Source organism: Centruroides vittatus, unplaced genomic scaffold, assembly GCF_030686945.1.
Source record: "Centruroides vittatus isolate TY-2023 unplaced genomic scaffold, ASM3068694v2 contig_150, whole genome shotgun sequence".
In the NCBI taxonomy this organism is placed as follows: Eukaryota; Metazoa; Arthropoda; class Arachnida; order Scorpiones; family Buthidae; genus Centruroides; species Centruroides vittatus.
In genome coordinates this window covers 2,548,664-2,572,318 of record NW_027120928.1, presented here as the reverse complement: position 1 = coordinate 2,572,318, position 23,655 = coordinate 2,548,664, and the positions used below count along the sequence as shown (strand labels likewise).

The window sequence follows — 23,655 nt, the reverse complement described above, 5'->3', positions numbered from 1 at the left end:
ATTAATCGGAATATCTTTTATAGCCGTGCTTGTCTTGCTAAGCTCTGTATGTCTTGTGTTGCCCATGATAAAATACGAGAGTCTGAATCAGGTTCGAATTCGTTTCTAATCGTCGGCTAACACCTTATCGTGTGGTCTACGTGTATCGTAGATAATCTTTAGTTCTTTATTAATTAATTGAATGAACTGAAATTATATATTTATTAATTTAGGAAATAAATGCTTTAATTAACCATACAACAGTTATTAACAATATACTATATGGTACAATAAGTATTGTCTACTACTGTAATAATACACAAGTATTATTACAGTAGTAGACAATACTTATTGTATTGTCTACTACTCAGTATTATTACACAGTACTATACTTGTGTATTACAATACTATACGGTATTGTATTACATAACTGTAACGTATACATTTAATACGACATACGATCACTAGTATTAGTACATTGCTTACATTTTATTTAAAACTCTTTATCTACATATTGAGTAGTATTGTACTTGCAGTATGTATGCAGTTAAAATAGTTCCTATAGAAATTATGCAGTGATATGTATTTTAAGTATAATACAGTAGGGTACGGTTACTTTACTATTGTTATACTTACTAAAACTTATTTACAGTACTACACATAAGCAAGTAAGTTACAAATAACAAAGCAAGAATGCTTTGTCCCAATTATTTATAGAAACCCACATAGATTAGATTCATATAATTATGTATATCTACATGTATATAAATACATAAATATTCAAATATGGTATATATGAACTTTTTGAAATTTGGGTATTACTATTTTTCCTTGTCAAGGCGTTATTAATCAATGAGGCATCCAGGCCTTAATGCTAAGGAGTTATTATTTGCTTAATATAAAAATATAGGAATAACATTTTTATTTTTCTTTAACAGATCAATAATCATTCAAGATAATATCTTATAATGTAATTTTTAATATAAGATCTACTTAAATTTATTATGTAGAAAACAAGTCGAGTTAATTTTATTACTAAATATTTAGAAATAAGATAATAATTTCATTAATTTAATTTTCAGAAAACTTTTTTACTAATAGAAAAAGTAATTAAATTAAAATTGTTGTAAAGGTAATTACGAAATTGCAAAGAAATTGTTAAAAATATCAAAATCGGAATTTCCGAAGAATGTTTTAATTTTTTTAAATAAAATTTACCGATTTATTTATTTAAAATATTTGCAAACTACAATAAAAATCGATGTTTTTTGCAATTTATTTAAATTTATTTCATTGTTATTTTGTAAATATATAAAATATCAAAGTTTAATTATTAAATTCATATTTAAATGTTTATTTTGTATTTCATATAAAATATAAGCACAAATGCAGCAAAATTTTTCTAGAAAATTACGTTTCCATTGTTTTTTGTGTAAAATACAAAAAGGCCTAAAAAGCAATTAAGTGAGATATTTATATTAAGATTATTTTTCAAGCGGCTACTCCAAATCGGCTTTAACCATTCTTAAAATAAAATATACTGTGGTTAACTGCATTTCGAACCACCTTGTACGTTTGCAGAGTTTTAATATTTGTATTTAATTCGTGTATATATTTTTGAAAACAAGATATTTAACACGAAATCAATCTTATAATTGCAATTCTTCAAATGAATTTTCAATGTATGAATCCATGTAAGAATGATATTGGGCTGCAGTTTTTAGATTGCAGACCTATTTCCCACTGTCGGTCGTCCGTCCGTCCGTCCATATATCTATCTGTCCTCCGTTAATCTCGAGAACTGTGTTAGATAAATAAAATTCGAGATAGATATAAAAAGGGAAAGGACAGAAACCCCGAATTAAATATGGCTATTAAATTAATTAAACAAACTTCCGGCTTGAACCGGAAGAAACGTGATTTTTAAAAATTAAAATATGATTAAAAATTGTAGCCCAAATACACATTCGATTTTTAAAATTATTGAAGTCTTTTAGTAATAATTTTTGACCAGAATTTCCAATTGATGAATTTGATAAACACATAACTGAATGATGGTATTGTTTACTATATGAATGCTATTTAAATGCCTCATTTATGGAATATTTAATTCCGCTTGTAATTTTTTGATCATTTTAATGAATTGAATTTTTAAAAAACAAAATAACTTTTTTTAAGTTTCTGGGAAAATCACGTTAAAGTTCCAAATCTGCTTTGTATTTAGGACAGATTTCAGACGGTTAATGATGTTACAGGTTGATAGATCTATATATGAAAAATCATGGGTTTGGAAATTATCTGCCCTATGTTTGTACTCGTAGAAATTCAACAATGTTCAACAAATAAACTAAGTTAATAAGTTCTTACCTCAAGATCTTCATTTGTCTGGTGGTCAGTTGGAGCATGGATATACTGTCGTCGTGAGACAAACGGGTTCGAATCTTGTCCACATTCCTATATAGAAGTTCGGGTGATGCATCGTTCTCCATCATAAATACATAATTGTAATCATATACACTATAATGTGCTGGAATTTTGCATTAATGAATCAATATTTCTCTCCCTTATCGTTATTTTTATATATTTACCAGTGTAAATGTAAATTTAATGACATTTAAAATATTTACATTTGTATTGTAATTGTATTATAACAAGTTTTTGTTTTAAATTAGATGGCCAACGTCATTCACCTTCACCAAAAACCGTTATATTGAGGCCAACACGTAATCCTTCTTCAGGAAGTGGCGGGAGTAGAAGGACTTCCCAACTAACATGTGCCGAACTTCTAGCCCTTAGTGGAGCACAAAGTGCAGCATTAGCGGCTAGTCTAGCTAGTAATTATACAATGCAACGTTTTTATTCTACCTTACGTCGAGGTAATTGAAATTTTAACATTTTGCAACAAAATTATACAATGCCAATTTATTTTGTGGTAAAATATTGGTGATTTTTTTTACTTTTCTAGAAAGAAAACATTACTCGGCCCCACATTTATTATTTTATTATCCGGAAGAAGATAAAGATTTGCCACTCTCATTCTCAGAAAGCGGATGGACCGATTCAGATTTAGATTCAGAACTTGAAGATGATGGTGAGTGCAATTCTTCACGTGGTAAATGCTACGAATGGTGGAAAATTTGTCAAGCAACCATAAAGAAAATTGTCGATCATCGATATTTTCAACGAGGTATATTAACAGCAATTTTAATAAATACTTTGAGTATGGGAATTGAGTACCACAATCAAGTGAGTTCATACTTAAACAATTTTTTTTATTTTCTAATAATTAAAATATATATATTATATATATGCGTTTGTGTATATATATATATATATATATATTATATATATATTTATTTATTTATTTATTTATATTTCAAATTTTAAATTTCAGCCAGAGGAATTAACACAAGCAGTTGAATTAAGTAATTTAATATTTACTGGAATATTTTCAACCGAAATGATAATGAAACTTTTAGGGGATGGCTTCTGTGGTTACATCAGAAGTGGATTCAATGTTTTTGATGGAGTTATTGTGATATTAAGGTAAATCATAAGTTATATAGCAATTAAATTTTACATATAATCAAAAGATATTTTTTTATTTTAAATCTTGATTTTACTTTAAAAGACATTTTCAAGATTGAAGCCACTTATCACCATTTCTAATTAGTGGCGCGTTATCCATTCAGCAAAAAGGTCAATTGACTGGGTGCCTCTACCAAATCAATCTTTTATAAACTCATTAATGTAGTAAGTATATCAGAATTTAAATTTGGACCATATCTGAAGATCATAGATTGCAGTTTTTGGCGTAACTGCAAGGTGGCACAGCGCAAACGTCGCGTTAAAAAATAAACGAAGATACTGGAGGATTCGCCCCAAAAATTCCCCGAACAAAAATATTTGAAGTCAACGCTGTATATGGGGCCCCCTAATTCAAATTTGCCCGAGGACCCATGAAGCTATAACGCGCCACTGTTTCTTATTATTCTCTTCTTCAATTATCTTTCTGCTAATATAAATGTTTAGAGGGCGCTTAGCTCGCCAGGTGAATGGGTGCTAGTAATTGTGCTCCGTACTTTGATCGCCAAATCTCAGGATATTTTGCGTCGACAGATAAAAGGAATATACCGTTGGATAGCGCAAGTAGTAAGGATTCCGTAAGGGTAAACATTTTGGTTTTCCGACCGGTAGTTCGAAAGTTACGAGCGTCCGTAATTTTCGATTTTGCTCGGGCTCCTTAGGGCCCCTTTTTTGCCATCGATTAGGATTAACGACGGTATTAGTCAGATAATACTCCCATCTAAGACGTGTATAAATCTCATTCGGCTCACTCTTACGGTTATTGAGTTATTAACGATCTGATTTTACCGTTAACAAAGAGCCAAACCGCCACGTGGTTGCTAGCCGATCGGCGTGGTTTTATCCGTTCGGCGTCGTTCTCGTGTGTTAGCGGGTATCTGCCTCCCGGTTCCGCTTTTGGTGGTAACGTTATCTTTACTTTATTACCCACCGGGTTAGTGCGAGCTGATTCGGTTCGGCGGGTTAACGGCTAGGCGCCTAGCCGGGAAAGCCGAAAGTTCTCCATCGTGTTTAGCTCTTTATTTCGTTCCTTGGTCAGCGGGTATAGACTCTTTGGTTTGTTATCATAATTATAATTATAATTATTTTGTCGGTGAGTTTCTCATCTTCTGCGGAAACACGACTCGTTTCCGTATCTCGCAGTGACCTTTTCACTCTGCACAAAGGGCTTTGTTCCCTACCACGTGGTGGAGGTAGCCACTCGGCGTACTGTGTACTGTTGCTATTCCGTTGCATCGGTTAAGTGGCTTGGCTATTCACATTGTTCAGTACTCCTTGTATCTTCAATATGGAAGGTATTACCGTTCCTCGGGACAATGTCAATTCTCTCGAGGAAACTATTCTCGCAGAGGCCAATGAGCACTTTGTCAGAATTCTTGACCTAGTGCCAGAGTCTTATAAATCGAATATATCCACTAAGGGGCGCAAGGAAGTTCGGGAAAGGCTTACTCGCCTGTTCTCTTGCCTTGGTCAATTCCAAGGCATCCTGCGTGAGGTCAGATCCAACCACCCCAAGTGTTCTCCGCCAACAGCCCAGGCTGTTCCGGCTACCACGTATGCAGACATCACCCGGCTGAATATGAAACCTACCTCAACAACCAGGGCAATAAACAAATCTCTCCGAAACAAACTAGAAAATGAAGGCTCTGGCGGAAGCTTTGCTCTTATCCTGTACCCAAAAACTGACGAGGAGGGCGGCAATTCCACTACTAACATGCAACTCATTGAAAGTGAAATTAGGGAAAAAATAAAACCACATGAGCTCAAAGTGAAAGTTAAAGCAGTGAGAAAAGTAAAGGGGGATGGCATTTGTTTCAGAACAAATAGCCACAAGGAGGCCGAAGTCTTAGCAGAAGCCATTGAAAAGCTTCCAGAAATTCAAAGTAAAATCAAAAGCAGGATATCTGAGGGAAGGAGACCCAGAGTAATCCTTAACAACGTACCCACCACTGTTGACGAGGCTGAAATCCTCCCCATAATCTACGAACAAAATGACTTTCTACACACTACCACCAAAGAGGAGTTTCTTGACAATACAAGGGTAAGCACAATCCTGCACAGAAACAGTACTAAAGAAAACTGCAGGCACATCGTCTTGTCTACAACACCAAGGCTACGTGACTCCCTGATATGTACTAAACATATAGCTATCCAATGGGCCAATATTTTTGTTAATGATTATATCCCACTGGTGCGATGCTTCCAGTGTTGCGGGTATAATCATATTTCGGCCAACTGCCCAAACAAGCAGAGGTGCAGCCACTGTACCAAGGGACACAGGTTTGGGGAATGTAAGAGGCTTGACCACACTCCTTGTTGCACCAACTGCAAGGAGGCCAATAAAGATATTCCAGTTCAAGACAGATATACCACAGACCACAACGCCTTTAACCCTCGCTGTCCAATTACAATAAGAATGAAGACCCAGACTATAAAACAGACCAACTATGGATTGTAACCAGCCACTACATACTACGAGGTCACCTAATTCTTCTTGTTTGTCCACTACCGCTCATAACCTAATTACAACCCATGCTTCTAACCGTAACAGCCATACCAAAAGGAATATATCTATCCTACAGATTAACTTACAGCGGGCCAAGGCCCCTTCCTCCCTATTAAATAAAACAGCCGAAAATTGGAATTCTGATCTCATTGTGGTCCAAGAACCTTACCTCTTCAAAGGGGAGCTCACCAGTTACTCTGGCATGACTTCCTTCCCACCCAGGAGATCTAAGAGCAATTTTAAAACGGCAATTTTGGTTAGGAATAAACACCTTTCCGTTCAGTTTTTGCCGCACCTCTCCACTACTTATGTCACCACCTGTTCTATCATAATTAACCATGGAAGTATATTTATCTCCTCAATCTATTGCTCTCCGTACCAGGACATCGAGCCTATGTTAGATGACCTGGATCAGATCAGTAAGACAGTCGCTGATAGACCTTGGCTGATTTGTGGGGACACAAATGCCAAATCGTTCTTGTGGCACAGCCCGGTCGAAGACAGCAGGGGTTTTCGTATGCAAGAGTTTGTAGCAACTCTGTACTTGACCTCATGTAACACCAGCCCCCTCGCCACATTCTATTCCACAAGAGGTGAAAGCTGGATTGATGTTACCCTGGCAAATATTCATATGGCACCAAATGTTTCCTACTGCTCAACGATGACCGAGCCGAGTGCCAGTGACCATAGGTACATCAAGATCGAACTACAGTTCGATATTGTGGATGCTGTCAACACCACCATGTACCATCACACCAACTGGACTTCCTTCCAACAACTTATTCAAGACAACTGGAACTTTAATATGCCTATTATTCAAATGGACGAAAGGGACATCGACAACTGCATCCAGAACCTCACTAACCTTATTCTTAACTGTTACCACTTGGCCAGCAAGAAGAGGACCAAAACAAAGACCAATGCCCCGTGGTGGGATGGGGAACTAACGAGGCACCGTAAGCATGTCCGTACTCTTCGGAAACGCTATCAAAACCAGACGGACGAGCAACTCAGGCTCACCCAGAAGGCCGAATACACATCCAACTTTAATAATTACAAAACCCTAATTAATAAAAAGAGACATCAAGCCTGGAGGCAATACTGCAGTCGGTTTAACGAACCTTGGGGTGACCCATACTATATTGCCTTCAAAAAGAGAGACAAGGTAAATATTCCTATGGCTGTTAAGACTAACGAGGGATCCTATACCAATTCCCTGGAGAATACTCTAAAGGAATTGTTTGAGTATCACTTTCCTCTCGACGACCCTGAGGACGACACCGTGGACCAAACAGAGACCCGTAACAGCACGATTGAACCAACCAACCAGGAAGATGATCGCCCCTTTACTTACAGAGAAGTCAATCATGCAATTAACCTTATCAACAACAAAAAGGCACCTGGTATGGATCACATCACTGGTAAAATGGTCAAAGAGGTGTTCCTCGCCATTCCATCAACTTTCGTCACACTATACAACCGATGCCTAACTTTGGGTTATTTCCCTCGTTATTGGAAATGTGCATCAGTAAAATTTATTAGGAAACGCCAGAATGAAATCCCTCAGTTCGCGAAAGACTATAGGCCTATCAGCCTGCTCCCAATTATGGGCAAGGTTTTAGATAGGCTAGTTATTACCAGGATCCTATCCTACCTAAGAAGAAAGAATGCCCTTAGCCATCATCAACATGGCTTTACTCCTGGGAAGTCCACCACTACGGCTCTCACCAAGATCACAGAGTACATCACCCAGGCCAAAGCTGAAAGGAAGCACACGCTGTTAGTCTCGATCGACTTCCGTGGAGCCTTCGACAACCTCTGGTGGCCCACAATCCTGCAGCAGCTCCAGGTTCACCACTGTCCTCGAAACTTATTCCATCTGATCAAAAGCTTTATCAACGACAGGAAGGCTGGCCTTTTTGCGAACAACATTAGTCACTGCCATCATGTCACCAAGGGCTGTCCACAGGGGTCAATCTCTGGTCCGGGCCTATGGACTATCGTCCACAGCGATCTGCTATCTAATATTAATAATGATAATGACAACAACCATCTTATCCAAGGCTATGCTGATGACACAGTTATTCTTGTCTCTGACAAGAACTCTGGCAATTTACCTATCCTCAGTAATAATCTCCTAACAAAGGTCTTCAGCTGGAGCGACAAAAACAAGCTCCCCATCAATTATTCGAAGTGCTGCTATATAATTTTTTCTAAAAACACTCCGCTACAGAGAAGCCCACGCATTGAGATCAATGGTGTCAAAATCTCCCGTGTCAAGGAATTTATATACCTAGGTGTTAAACTCGAGCAACAACTACAATGGTCCAGCCACATTGACATGGTGGTCTCGAAAGCAACTAAGGCATCAAACGCCCTTTTTTCCATCGCTAAGAATACCTGGGGCATTGGATACAAAGCAGCCAAATACATTTATCTAGGAGCAATTGAACCTATTTTGCTCTATGCGGCTCCGATCTGGGCGGAGGCTGCACAGAAGGTTCACATTCAAAGGAAGCTTTCTAAGGCCCAGCGCATTGCAGCTCTTAGGATCTGCAGGGCTTACCGGACAGCCCCGACCTCTGCCCTTCTGGTCATTGCTGGTCTGCTTCCTGTCCACATAAAAGCCAAAATGGCAGCCAGGATCTGGAACATTAACAAATTAGGCACCAGCAACCACCTCTGCAACACCAATAAGATTAATACTATGCTTTCTGATCTCCCTGAGCAAGTAAAGGAAGATATCAAATCCTACGGTATTGAGGTGAAGGATGCTAACTCTAATATGACGGTAGGCTACTCTACCATCAGTAGTTACACCCTTCCTCATGATGATACCTGTGACATCTCCATCTACACCGATGGGTCCAAGAACAACGAGAATGTGGGGGCAGCGTTTGTTCTTATTAACCATCAAAACGGCGACACTCATAAGTCTGCCTTCAAATTAGGTCCTCATTGTTCTGTCCCCCAAGCGGAAATACTTGCTATTACTAAGGCAATTGACTATGTTTTCACTGATTGGTTCCCCCGTAACAAAACCATCATCGTCTATACCGATAGCATCACTGCCATCCACTACATTACTGGCCTCCGGCGCAGAGGCGATAACGTTCCTCGAATCCACCGTCATCTTGCCTCTAATACGCACAACCACAATGTTCATTTTAAATGGGTACGTGGCCACTCGGGTGTAGCAGGCAACGAAGCCGCCGACAGCCTCGCTAAGTCCGCCGCAGCCTCCTCCCTCCCGTCTAGCTACGACAAGATCCCACCTTCTAAAATTAAGTACTGGAACTTCCAGCTTGCAATCCACCAATGGCAACAGGAATGGGATAGCAGCATCACCGGCAGGACGACTTACAACTTCATCCCTAACATCACCCAGCGCCTTCAGTGGAGACACTTCTCTCCTTCTTTCGCTATGACCCAGTTGCTAACTGGTCACGGCAACTTCAAGGCATACTTAAAAAGATTTCATATACTAGAAGACAACATCTGTCAGTGTGATGGCACTTCCATCCAGGACAGCAGTCACTTCCTCTTTGACTGTACGCTGTTCAACCAGAACCGTGACACTCTTATTGGCAGTGTACTCTATGCTGGCTTCAACTGGCCCTGTCCTTTTAACGTCTTCCTTGAAAACAAGGACATTTATTATAAGCTAGCAGACTTTCTCTCAGCGACGGCAGCACTGAATCCAGCGAGCAGTCTACACACCGCAAACAACAGTGTTCAAAATCCTGATTGAGTGGACTTCTCTTCAACAGTGTTTCTTCATGTACCCAGGAACTGTTTCCTTGTGATTCTCACTTCCATTGTGACTTTCTGTATCCTAGTGTTATGCTACCGTTCGCTACGCTACATGCTACTGTCTTATCTGTTTTACTGCTTTGCTTGTTCACCCCACCGCTTGTCAGGCAGTTGTCCTGATGCGTGCGCTGTGGGATCTCACCTCTTCCTCCCTCTTCCTGCCCCCACTTTCATCCCCTATCCTTCGCATTTCTCCTTCTTCCTTCATTTCTTTTCCCCTCCTGGTCGTACCTATGAGTGATACCAGGAGTTCCCCCCACTTTTCATAAATAAAAAAAAAATAAAAAAATAAAAATAAATAATATAAATGTTTATGGTTATATTTATGTTAATATATCAGGAATTTTATAATATATTTTATTATAATATATATTTTTAATTAATTAGTGTGATAGAACTATCTCAAAGCAGCGGTAGTGGACTTTCAGTGTTACGAACATTCCGTCTTCTCAGGATATTGAAGTTGGTGAGGTTCATGCCTGCTCTACGTCGCCAATTAGTCATTATGCTGAGAACTGTGGATAACGTGGCTGTCTTTTTTGCCCTCCTTATACTATTTATATTTATATTTAGGTAAGCAATTTAATTATAAGTTAAATATAAATATCTAAATAACGTTTAAATATTGAAATTTTTATGATAATTTCTTGATAGTTTCTGTGGACTTTATGAAGAATGTTTAATTATTTTTAAAAACTAAATAAAAATAAAACTATATAATTTTAAAATGTAAATAAAACATTCATAAAATTTTTTATATCCATATATAATTTATATATATGTGTGTTTGTATATAAATGCTAGAAATCCATCAATGCCTTTAATTTTAAATGCAAGCTTTCAGTTAATGCTGCTGCTTTCACTTCTGCACTTGCTAATTAATAAATTAGTTTTAAATAAATTTAATATTTAAAATATTCTTATAAAATTTCCATAAATAAATATTTTCTAATAAATAAATTTTATTTTTAAAAACTATAAATGTGTTTTTTTTTTCAGATAGAAATAAATATAAAATTATTTCCATTAAGTTATATAAAGATTTATAAATTTTAATTTTTTATAAAAAGTTTTTAATTAAATAAAATCAACTCTATAATTATTCTACATTGCGTTACTAAAATTAATTAAATTATTATTTTTTTACATTTTTGAATTCAATTATAAGTTCAATAATTAATTTTATAATTAATTAAACTGTAAAGTTATATTTTAAAAAAATAAAGTAAAATATATAAAATTATAAAAAATAAAAAATATAATAAATTTTTTAATAATTCTCCATTCAATACGTTTGAATTTATTTAATTTTATTTAATTTTATTATACATTTCCCGTTAAAAAATTAATTTATTTAAAAATTTATAATTCTTTAAAAAATAAATTTTAAATTTGATATAAAAATATAAATGTTATTAAATTAATTAAATATTATAAACGACACTTAAAATATATTAAAAATTAGAAGTATATTTAAAGTTTAAATATAATTAATTACGTTCGATCAATTAAGGAAATTATTATAAAAAAACTACTTTCAAAATCATTAATAATTTGGGGAAAATATTAAATTTAGTAAGAAGTTTGCATAAAAGTTTACATTAAGATATTTCATATTAGAAAAAAATAAATAAAATTTTTAGAATTTACAGGGGTGATCAAAAGTTAGTTAATATATATTAAAAGATTATTCTTAAAGGAAATTTACGTATATCTCGGTTAACTACTTTTGGCCTATTCTGTGAAAATATTTTAGCTGATTAACAGACATTTATATCCAATATTTTTACATAAAATTACATAAAATCAATTTCATTTAACCACAAATTCTTACTAAATGCATAAAAAGCAAGATTTTCTTATAATTTTTCATTATTTAAGGTACCCTCCCTCCTATTTTCTATGTTGATCTTCTTTAAATAAAGATTAATTTATTAAAATTTATAATTTATTTTCACCAACAATTTAATATACTGTACATAAAAAACCGGGAAAATAATGACAACGTAGTTCAAAAGATAAATTAAGGGAGAATTGTGGACAAAACTTATTCATACTTGAATATTTCACTTTTCATTTCATGGAAAGAAGAGATTTTGGCAATAAAAAAAAGTTAAAATATTTATCGTTGGGGGAAATATAGCGCTGCGATCGGGTTTATTTGGTTTATTCACACTGCCTTAATGGCAGTGTGAATAAATCAAATTGAACAGTATATGAAGTTTAATCAATGGACTTTATTGCGTTCATTAATGAAGTACAGTACATAAAAATGGTGAGATATTAGAGTTGATAGAGGCCTCGGGGAACTGTCGAGAATGGTTAGAGGCAACGTTCTATTAGATGCCGCGTTACGAAAATTTCGTTATTTTTCTTGCCCTCAGCGCTATATTTTCCCTATCGGCAAATATTTGAGCGATTTCTTGTTGTCAAAATCTGATGCCTTTGATCTAGAAAGTGCACACACCAAGTAGGACGAAGTTTCTCTCATTAATTTTCTCTGCAGATTGCTCCGAATTGACTCTAATTTAAATCACCTTGTATATTGGGCTGCAATTTGAAAAAAAATTGTAGAACTATAAATTCCCACTGTCTGTCCTTACTTAATTTCGAGAGAAGTTAAGACGGGATTTGAAAAGCTTAGGAGCAAGAGGCCCCAATTAAGTATACAGGTATTCGATTCAATTCAAAAATTTTTCCACACAACGGAGTTACATAAATGACTGGCATGACTCTGTTGTTATCAGGAAAATTATGATGTACAGGGGTAAAACACTACTAATTCGAAATCGAGAGCATATATTTTAAATTAAATAAATTAAAAATTGCATACCGGCATTGTGATGATGTCACAATAATTTTTGCTTGCTGTCTTTATATATTGTTTTGTGATACAAGAGTGGTAAATTATACTAGCAATTGTAAATGGAATTTTATGTTTTACTTTTTTTAAACGTTTCAGTAAACAATATTCACGCATTGTTTTTTCTTGAGAATATTTTTTGTGTGTAAGTTCTTTTCGAATATCTTTTGTGCATTCCAATACAAAAAATATAACCTTAAATTCCGTTTTTTCCCCTTTTGTGTAATAAGCTAACAAAGACACTTATTATTTTAATTATATAAAATTAATCATGTAATTGAAGATAATGATCGAAGGATTGATTTTCATTTAGATTTTGAAATTTAAAATGAAAAACAAAACTTTTATATATTTTAATTTAGACACAAAACTTGAGTTTTTCCTCCCTCGTTTATGTATTGTATCTTTTTACATTACATCGTTTTTTTCTTTTCATGAAAGAACTTGGAACATACATTTTACATCATTAATAATTTATTTATCAGATAATATAGAGGATTTCTATATTCTTTTTAAAATTAGTTAACAAAGTAACTTTTGTAGAAGTAAAAAGCAAAACTGTTAGTCTTTTCTTATCGTCATAAAATCTTTTTTCAAACGTATTGATTCAAATGAAGTACGTGACATATCCTCGGTAAATGCGAAATCTTTGAAAAAATTTGGAATAAACTTTACATTTTACATTAAATTAAAATTATCAGTATTATATACAGGAAGATTACATCATTTTAGTGTCTTTAATTCCATGTTTAAAACATTTTAAAAGCATGTTTCTACTCATCATACTACAGAATATGTTCACTTATTGTTTCTCAAGATTGAGTTCTTTACATAAAGTTTGAAAGAACTTTCCACCTGATTTTAAATTATATTTTATTTATTTATTTTCCTAAACTTATAAAGAAATTAGGTAAAATGTATTTAAAATTTCTTAATAATTAGCATTATATATTGCAAACTGTTTCATCAAAGATTAGTACATAAAATTTTTAAACAATTTCTGATGATTTGTTTAATTATTTTTATTTAAAATATATTATATAAACTATAAACTGTATTTCTAAATAAGAATTTTTATATATTTTAATATTGAAAAATACATTTTTAATAAGTTACGTTTAAAGACATCATTAAAATATCAATACTAAGATATAGCTAAATATATTAATGCAATTAGAAACATTATCTTTGAAATTAAAAATTATATATAAAAATATTATAATAATTAATCACCCTATAAAACATATTTGCATGGCGACTTTTAAATTAATTATTTTTGTCCCCATCATTTGCAATTATCATCAATAATCATTTCACTTTACAAACAATTTGCTTTATTTTATATATTTATAAATATATATAAATTTTTATATTAAAAAATCACATTTAATAAGAGATTTTGATGATCGAAAAAGAATTTTTTAATATTTTAAAAAAAACCATTAAATTCTTTTTTTAAATATTAAAAATCTTGTCAAAATCCTAAACACGTTTCTGGCATTTTCATGAAGTTTATAACTTCACTAATAGAGAAAATAAAAAGAGGAAATGTCTACGATCTAATATTAACTTAATCCCTTCCTTCAGCATACTTGGAATGAATTTGTTTGGTTGTAAATTCTGCAAGAAAGTGGACGAAACTTCGAATTTTTGCGATAGGAAGAATTTTGACACATTGCTTTGGGCCATTGTTACAGTTTTTCAGGTATTTGATATTATCATGTAATTTAGCCAAAAGAAAAAAAATCAATATAAAGGAAAAAATGCACATCCAGCTTTTTCAAAATGATAAATTAATAATTTTTTTTCTATTCTAATAGTATTTTCTTTTGTAGATATTTATAAATGTGTTTATTAACATTCGAAAGTATAAAAGTAGGTTAGATGCTATAAATGGGTTTTTATATAATGCAATATTAAAAATTACAGAAAAAAAATTACATTTCTTAATTATTGCCTTAGCTCTTTTTCGCTCTTTTCTGCCTCGTTATTGCTGTTATACATTCTTTAAATGCAATAATAATAATTGTTTTTTTGCTTATTTTAACACGTTGCTGGCTGTGCTTAGCTCTCTGCAATGATGGCCTACTATTTTTTACACATAATTTAATAATTTTTTTAATGCTAGATATATTTTAACGCCGTATATGTGTACAGTACTGTAAAAGATTCAACTTCAGTTAATCATGATTAAAAAAAATACTTTAATATAATTAATTTTAGCAGTGCTTTATAAACGTATTAACACTATAAATAACATAATTAAGTGTTGTATATATATATAAATGTGAATAAATATATATATATTTTTTAAGTTTGCAAAAGATGTGATTGCACCTTCAATCAGTATTTAACTATATATGTATATGAGCATGGTAAATTGTTATTGAATATATTGCTTTTTGCATAGCTTAAATGTATTTATTATTGTGCAAAGTATTAAGTATAGATTATGTTCTTTTTTGGTCAAAAATTCACCATTATTTAATTGTATTGTCGTATTAAGAATTTGATATTAGTCACACCATAAGATAGTACATGTCTGCTTCACAGTTGCTTGGGCATGTATCTGTTTGGTGGTAAACTTTGCACTCGGAACGATGGCAGTGGTCAATGCAATTGTGAAGACCTTCGAAGTGATCCTACTCAATGTAGCTGCGACAGAAAACAGTTCGACAATATACTATGGGCCACAGTCACTGTTTTTCAGGTGAGAATTACCTGTAAAATATTAGGGTCAACGAGGCAGAAAAAATACCGGAAAGGAGCAATTTCCTGATTTTTTTAAAAATTAAATTCTACTATTTGTTTAGAACAAAGTAATGTAATGATTTTTTAAATGTAAATTTTAAAATCATAAAATTAATGTTTTGATTTTTTTCTTTTCTATATAAATTGTTCTTAATTTAGATACTTACTCAAGAGGATTGGAACATTGTACTTTTTAATGGAATGGAATTGACTTCGCATTGGGCCGCTCTGTACTTTGTTGCCTTGATGACATTTGGTAACTATGTGCTATTCAACTTACTTGTGGCCATTCTAGTTGAAGGCTTTTCTCAAGAGGTAAAAACCTGTAATAACTTCATTTATATGTGCTGCCTTTCATTAAACTCCTTAGTTAAGTTTTAAGTTTATAGTAATTACATTACACTAATATATTATCAAAATAAATTTCAAAAAGAATGGAATTCAACGAAAAGAAACAATAAAGAATTGGACTAAACTGTAAAAACATATTGTTTATTGTTATTTTGTCTGTAATGTTCAATATTCTTTCACTATTGTTCAATATTATTCAAAAATCAATATTAAAATATAATAAAATTTTTCAATATTGTTTTCTCTTCAATCTTGTTCCCTCTATTGTTCTCACAGCAAATTTATTGGGCTGAAATTTTAAAAAATTGTAAACCTATAAATTTCCAATGTAGTCAGTCTGTCTGTCCTTCCTTAATCTCGAAAACGGAGTTAAGATAAATGAAAGTCGAGACCAGATATGGAGAATTTAGGGGCAGGAGACCCCAATTAACTATAACATTATTTCAATTCAAATATTTTCCCTTGAAAGGTGTTAGATATATGACCGGCACGACTCTGTTGTTAAAGGAAAAGTATGATGTACAGGGGAAAGCCGCTACTAATTTGAGGTGGAGAGCATACATTTTAAAAGAAATAAATTAAAAATATGATTAAAAAGTGCAGCTTGTTATTGTGATGATGTCACAATAAATAATTGCTCGTTATACATTTAATATTAATTTTTGAATAATGTTGAACAATAAGATTAAAAGTTTATATTATATATTTTGGATAATAAATTTATATATTTTGATTTACTTCCTGTAATTCCCAAAAGTTGAATATAATAATTTGTAAAAAGTTATCTTACATTATATTTAGCATGTAACCAATACATAAGATTATAATTAGAAATTTTTTAAAGTTCTAATTTACAATATTCTAATATTATTTATATGTAAGGACTTTAATTGTTTGTGTACTTTATTATTTAAACTCGATAATATCATAAAAAATAAATATTTTAACTGTCACTAAAACGTTTGAGTGTATTTTTGTTTAGTAGTTTATATAACAATTGTTTTATAAATTATGTACAGAACAAATATGAATTACATATTTAAAAATTAGTAAAATAAAGATATATTTAATAAAATTTAAACTTAAATTTATGATAAATTTTTAATATTTTTGTTGATATTATTAGCAATAAATTGAAGGAAACATTTTAAAAAATGTTTTGAAATATCTTAATAGTGAATGATTTGTAATGATGCTCATTAGAATTAAATTGAGTATAACACCCACGAGTAAAGTTTATCATTCTTACAAGTTAATACAATTAAAAATAATTAGAAAAATTCGAATTAATATATAATAATAATAATAATAATATATACTTAATAACCATTTAAAATGCATTAATTATTTAATAAAATGTTATACATTTACTTATTTTATTAAATTGAAAGCTTAAAAATGGCATTTTTAAACCGTAAATACAATATATATTTTATACTATTAGAGAGGAAGATTCTTAGTTCGTAGAATATATATTAAAATATATAATTATTATTTTATATCGGTAAATAAATAATGTTAACTTAATAAAAATTTAATGTTGTTTATATAATTTATAATTTTGTAATTATTTTTTTTTATTACTATTCTAATAGGATTACATATTGAGACGTATATTCAAATGACAATTTACAGATAAAGAAATAAAATTATTGATATTAAAGATAAATTTATTTTAATTTTTCAAACTCTGAAATGAATTAAGTTTAAAATCTTTGAACATATCAAAATTTTTATCTGTAGGATTGTCGAATCCTTGAGATAAGAATTTTGATATCTTCAAAGATTAAGGATGCTGAGAAGAGATTTAAGGATAATTTTATCTTCACTCTATTTTACTTAATAATATTTAATAAAATACAAGAAAAATAAAGAAGTAAGAAAGAAAAATATTTTTTTATAATATAATTATTATTCTAAACCTAGTATTTTATTAAATTTATGTTTACGAAACCTTATAAAAAATTATTATTTACATGATAAGTACTGTAAAAAACTATAATATATAATTAACGATTTTCTGTCGCTGACATTATCTAAGCAATTTAAAGTTATATTTACATAAAATATAATTAACTATTTAAATAAACATTTTACAATATAGATTTACGTTCGATTAAAATAATTTGATACAAATGTAAAATTTTATAAAGATCTTTTCTGGTGATAAACTTTACTCAATATGTAGATTCTAATACATAAATTATGATGTTGACTCATAAAAGAATCCAAGACTTAAAACATAAAACATTTGATACGAGTGAAATTTTAGCCCATTTAGTAATCGAATGATCTAAGAAGTTAATGGAAGTTTTAAATCAAGATTTTCATGGAATTAGACCTATATCATGTGTTGTATGTTCGTCTATGTGTTCAAAATTATCTAATTTCCTGTTAAATGAGTAGATTTTAATAAGAAGAATCCTATTATAATTTATAAACCAGGTGTTCATCCACAGATCCGGTTGCATGGACGTGTGGCATGTTAATTCGCGTAGGGTAGAGATTTAAGAATGGGATTTCTCTACCCCATTCTTAATGTTTTATCTTGGCATTTATATTTTACATTAGGCCCAGCAAATTACAGGCACAGCAAAGAAATTATTCAACTGTCTTAGAACATTTCTCGCGTAACCAAGGAAGTGGGTTCAGATCTCACACGTGGACTTGTATACTAAGATTTTTAATCTATTCTACTTGTTAACATATATTTATTCAAGAAACGTGAATTTTGAATATAATATAAATTCAAATTAAATAAACAGATAAATGGTTAATAATGATACAATGTCAACAAGTAGGGTATATCTTGTGTTTCAATAATATTAGCTTAATATTAATAACATTACTTCCTCATAATTAGCAACAAATATGAAATTATGCAAATATTTAACTATAGGCCTATATTAATTAAAATTTACAGTAATAAATGTAAATTTTAATTTTATTAATTAGAAAATATATTATTTATTATATTTTTAATGTTTAAAATGATTTATAAATAGATTAAATGTTTTAAAAAATATCCTTAAATAGTAACAATAATTGAAGGGAAAAAATTTCAGCTGAATTTGCAAATTTTTCTAATGTGTAAAATTACGAAGTTGCTGACTTTATGACTTTCTATCAAGGCGCTATGTATGTTCATTCAGATTTTTTTCGCTCCTCTTACTTTTTCTCTTATAAATAAATTGAATATCGTACAAATCTGAAAGAAGTAAATGCACTGAATCCATTCAGTAAATCATTTTATGATTTATATTTGCAATTATATAACGCTATATTTACTTTCTGAAGTACTACACGTATTTTTAATTAAAAAAACCATTAACTTTTCGACAAAAAAACATTCTTTGAGAATTTAAATACAATATTTTAAAATCTCTATACTAGTAATTTGTGTGTATTTATTTTATTAATACAGGGCTGAATTTAGATTCGTTTCGTTGTACTTTCCTCCAACAAATAATGTAACGAGGCTGCAGTTGGTCCTAAACTGTAACGTGTTTAGCTTATGTGTAAATCCTATCCCTTTTTAAATAATTTTTAAAATTATCAATTCTTCTTTATGCGAAAGTTTTTAAAAATATTTTATAATTAATAAAATTATTATGATAGACATTTTTTAAATTACGGAAGAATATTATAAATTAATTATACTAATTTTCAGGATGATAAGAAGAAGAGTGATGAAGTATTGGAGAACACGTCTCCTGGAAGACATGGAATGAAAGGAAATAAAAACCGAAAGTACATGATCCAAGAAGTAGATCCCAAAGACAATATTGAGAAAGGTGAAATTTCTATTGAATTGGAACAAACGATAAAAAAGAGTTAGACAAGGATACGATAACAGCATTAGAAAGATTTGTATAGGAGTTTTATGTGGAAAATTTTTGAGTATCTTTCTATCTGTATTGAATAAATTATAACAATTTCTTTCTAGTTGATAATTTCGATTTTAAATTATAAATATCTCATTTCTTATATTGCATTCTGAAGAACATTTGCTATAAAGAGAGAGAGAGAGAGAAATAGGGAGATTTTCTCAAAAAATATTTAATATCTTACATGTAGCATATAAATACTACTGAATTATTTTTAGTTCACTAATTTATTCATGTTATTAATTATTTAATAAGCTGTTAATAACATGAATGTATTTAATAAGCTGTTAATAACATGAATAAATAATTTATTCATGTTATTAAATAATTAATAACATGAATAAATTATTTATTCATGTTATTAATTATTTAATAAGCACTTCTCGAGTTTAATTTATAACTTTTAAGTGTTATAAAACAAACTTTTTACAAAGTTTTAATTCTTTAATAGTTTTAAAATTATATTTAAGTTATTATAAATCGAGTTACATAAGATTATCAAAGTCTTCCTTATCGAACGATTTGAAAATCTGAATTAAATAATTTTATTCCCCATTACATAAGAGATATAAAATTAATTTAGAGATGCATACTTCTATCCATTGAAAATCAAATATTGATTTTATAAAATATAGAATCAGTAAAGTATGTACAATTATTCAAAATAGAGAGGTATTTAAATTTGAGAATTGCTATAAATTATAGTAGAATTTTATAAATCGATATACTAATTCACACAGAAGAATTAAATGTATATTCTACGAAATTTCGATCAATATTATTATAGTTTATCAAATCAACGATGCCACTGTCAAAAGTTGGAATATGCAAATTAATCCTGACATGCTTTATAACAAGCAAGATGATTGGCAAAAGAAAAAGCAATGAAAAAAATTTAACTTTTTAAGAATTATAAAATAAATTTTCAAGAGGATTTTAAACATTTTTTATTAAGTAAATTCGAATTTCCTAATTCCTAAACAAAATTCTGATATGAAATGATCAGTAAGCAAACATCTAACAGCCAAACCTTAAAAAACTTTTATAATCATAGTCCAAATTAAATACTTTTATTTTATTATTAAAAATAAATTTAATTATATACCGTATATATACTTTGTAATTGGTAAAAAAGAGAGAATAAATTGCTAGAAGGAATGAAGAGTCATTTTTAATTTCAATAAAACTATGAAGCTAGAAAGCAGACATTAAGCATTTACTGGTGTCTTTTTTATACTCAATCATAAAAAATTTTTAATTAATTTTTGGACTTTAGATAAGTTATCTTCTATAAAGAAAAATGTATCATTCATAATCATTATCTGGATTTTTCTTTTGTAAAGAAATAAATTCATAATTTATCCTCCTTCAAAATATATCTGCAGCTTTAATCTTATATTTTAGATATTTTTATCATTAATTTTAAATAATTTGGGTAAATTTTTAAGTTAATTTCTGATAATTCGTAATAATTTAAGTTTCTGAATCTTGTAAATGGATTGAAAGAATATCAAAAGAACGAATGAAATTTCCTACATTTTGCAGAAAATACAAGAAATTTCATTTGATATTTTTTAATATTTTTTGTATAAAATAAACAATTTTTATTCTTAAAAAATGAGCAAATATTTACTTTGATATTAACAATATTAAATCGATGGATCACAAGAGATCAACGTATCAAGTTAACTCAGTCTAAATCAAATTATATATAAATTGAATTCTTTAATAGGTATAATAAGATTTATAATACTTGTGAAAATTCTGTTAAATATCACTTCGTCGAATTGAATATACTTTTCTAAATATAAATTTTAAAGTAGTTCCTATCCATTATTATAATTTATTACCTCCGTAGGATTAAGCGAAAAATATATATAAACATTAAAAAAGTAAGATCAAAATTTGTGGAAAAGAAATTAACATTTTAAGTCATTTAAGTAAAAAATTATTATTTTACTAAATAAATTATTATTTGTCTCATAAAATTTGTATCCCGTCAAACCAAAGTTTAATGTAGCAGCATACCAATATGAAACTTTTATTAATTGTAATCTAATATGTTTAGTGATTATAATGATCAATACTTCTAATACATTCAATAAAACTGGAAGAAATTAAATAAAAACTTAATTAAATATATGTTAAATAAAATGTATTTTTTATTAATTAATCGTTTTTCCTTGCAATATATGTAATTAGGGGTAATTTTCATATTTATGCTATCAGTTCGATGCAAATTCTATATTATATTATATCTGATTGGCATCGTAATTGAACTTAGGAAATTTTTAATTTAAATCACTGGTGTGCTGTAAAGTAAAGAAGCGCTCACTAGCGGATATTCAATAGCTTCAAATATCGCTTCATAGCCATATTAATTATTTAACCATACATTAAATTTACATATAATAATCATCCTTATGATCCATTTACACTTGCTTAACATTCATCGTAAATAATAATGATGTTAATGTACTTAAACGTCCAAATGATTTAAGTATTTCTTTATTTAAATCATTGTTTTCTCGATATTAATATTTAGAAAATTTAAAAAATCTTCTGCATTAACAGAATGCATAATTAAACATTATAGGATGTTAAAATAACTAAAGTATTATTTTAATAATATAATAAATATTTATTGAAATTTTATTTTTATAAATAGAAACTATAATGCGGCACAATCAACCAGACAGATTAAAACAAGGATGCCAAACAACGGATCATTTTTTTCCTCCAATTATTACCCACACAGCTGCAACGCCACAGGGTTCCCCCTGCGCAAATTTAGATCCCGTGTTAAGAGATTTGAATAACAGGCTCTCCCCATCGAGAGCTTTTAATATTAGTGCCTCTTCCATCGATACCATTGATAAATCTTCAGTAAGTTTAACTGTAAATTAATATATACAGTATTTTTCTTTTATTGATTATATGTAAATATATATATTAATTTCAGATCCCTCCATCCCTTCATATCCAACAATGCTCTCTATCTCAATCCACGTGTGGTGATTACAGCCAAGAAAGTGATACCTTAACGGTCCCTCAAATTTATGTTTGTACTTCTCCTTCTCTATCAAGAAAAAGCAGCCTCGCTAGTAGTAAATCAAGGAGAGGAAGTGATTCTTCTTACTCCGAAAGAAAAGTATTGTAAAGTTTTATTAAGTAGAAAATTGTAGATAGAGCACTTTTTTGAATTTTAATAATGCCTATTCTAGAGATCGTCAAGTCCAACTCCTCTACAGCGTCAAAATAGTAAGAATAATAGTTGCAGTTCACCAAAAGTTAGTAGGAGAGGAAGCATTCACAGTTGGAAACTTAAAAAGAAGAAAAAAAGTACAAAAGATAGCTCTATAGAATCCGATAGCGATTCTTTAAGCGATGAGGAACAAGAAGTGATACTTAACAATATGAACAATCAGCTAAACTGGTAAGAAGTAAACGATTGTTTTCATTCGTTGGTATATACGGAAATCGGTATAAATATGGATTTGTACTTTATTTCAGTGGCTTCATCGTCGACCACAGGCATTGTAACGGCAGACTTCCTACACTAGTTAACACTCCAATTAATAAAACTAACAACGATACAATTGAAAACACGATCTCAACAACTAGAACTCCGAGTCCTCAGTATTCCATTAAGAATCAGTATCCAGAAGGAATGGGGGAAGTTGTCTCCATTCCTCACACCGATTGCTGCTCTAGACGACGATCAGGAAGTGTTCACAATTCAATCAACGACAACGATCAAAATCCCAGCAGTGGTCTATCGTTAGTCGACTCGTCTTTGAAAGAAGATTTCAAACCTAACAACTTATCCAATATGTCACAATATAAAACAGAGAATACAGCAAATGCGGAAAAAATCGACTTTGGAGAAAAGAAGGTTAGTAAAAGTAATGCAGGAAGAG

At 30.4% G+C, this 23,655-nt stretch overlaps 1 protein-coding gene across 3 annotated transcripts in view; it reads left to right on the top strand.

Annotated features, from left to right (window-relative positions):
- Positions 1-23,655, top strand: part of LOC136968633 (voltage-dependent T-type calcium channel subunit alpha-1H-like) — a 104,208-nt gene that overhangs the window by 32,487 nt on the left and 48,066 nt on the right. For 2 of the 3 annotated variants that reach the window (XM_067262635.1, XM_067262634.1), the window contains exons 6-16: positions 2,652-2,855; positions 2,945-3,225; positions 3,374-3,525; positions 10,271-10,456; positions 15,300-15,456; positions 15,657-15,812; positions 19,519-19,642; positions 22,404-22,621; positions 22,698-22,886; positions 22,960-23,171; positions 23,249-23,630. In XM_067262635.1, coding sequence (XP_067118736.1) covers positions 2,652-2,855; positions 2,945-3,225; positions 3,374-3,525; positions 10,271-10,456; positions 15,300-15,456; positions 15,657-15,812; positions 19,519-19,642; positions 22,404-22,621; positions 22,698-22,886; positions 22,960-23,171; positions 23,249-23,630 — 2,261 coding nt within the window. Of the gene's footprint in view, positions 1-2,651; positions 2,856-2,944; positions 3,226-3,373; positions 3,526-10,270; positions 10,457-14,333; positions 14,452-15,299; positions 15,457-15,656; positions 15,813-19,518; positions 19,643-22,403; positions 22,622-22,697; positions 22,887-22,959; positions 23,172-23,248; positions 23,631-23,655 lie in introns of all 3 variants that reach the window. The other variant, XM_067262636.1, reaches the window with a different exon arrangement.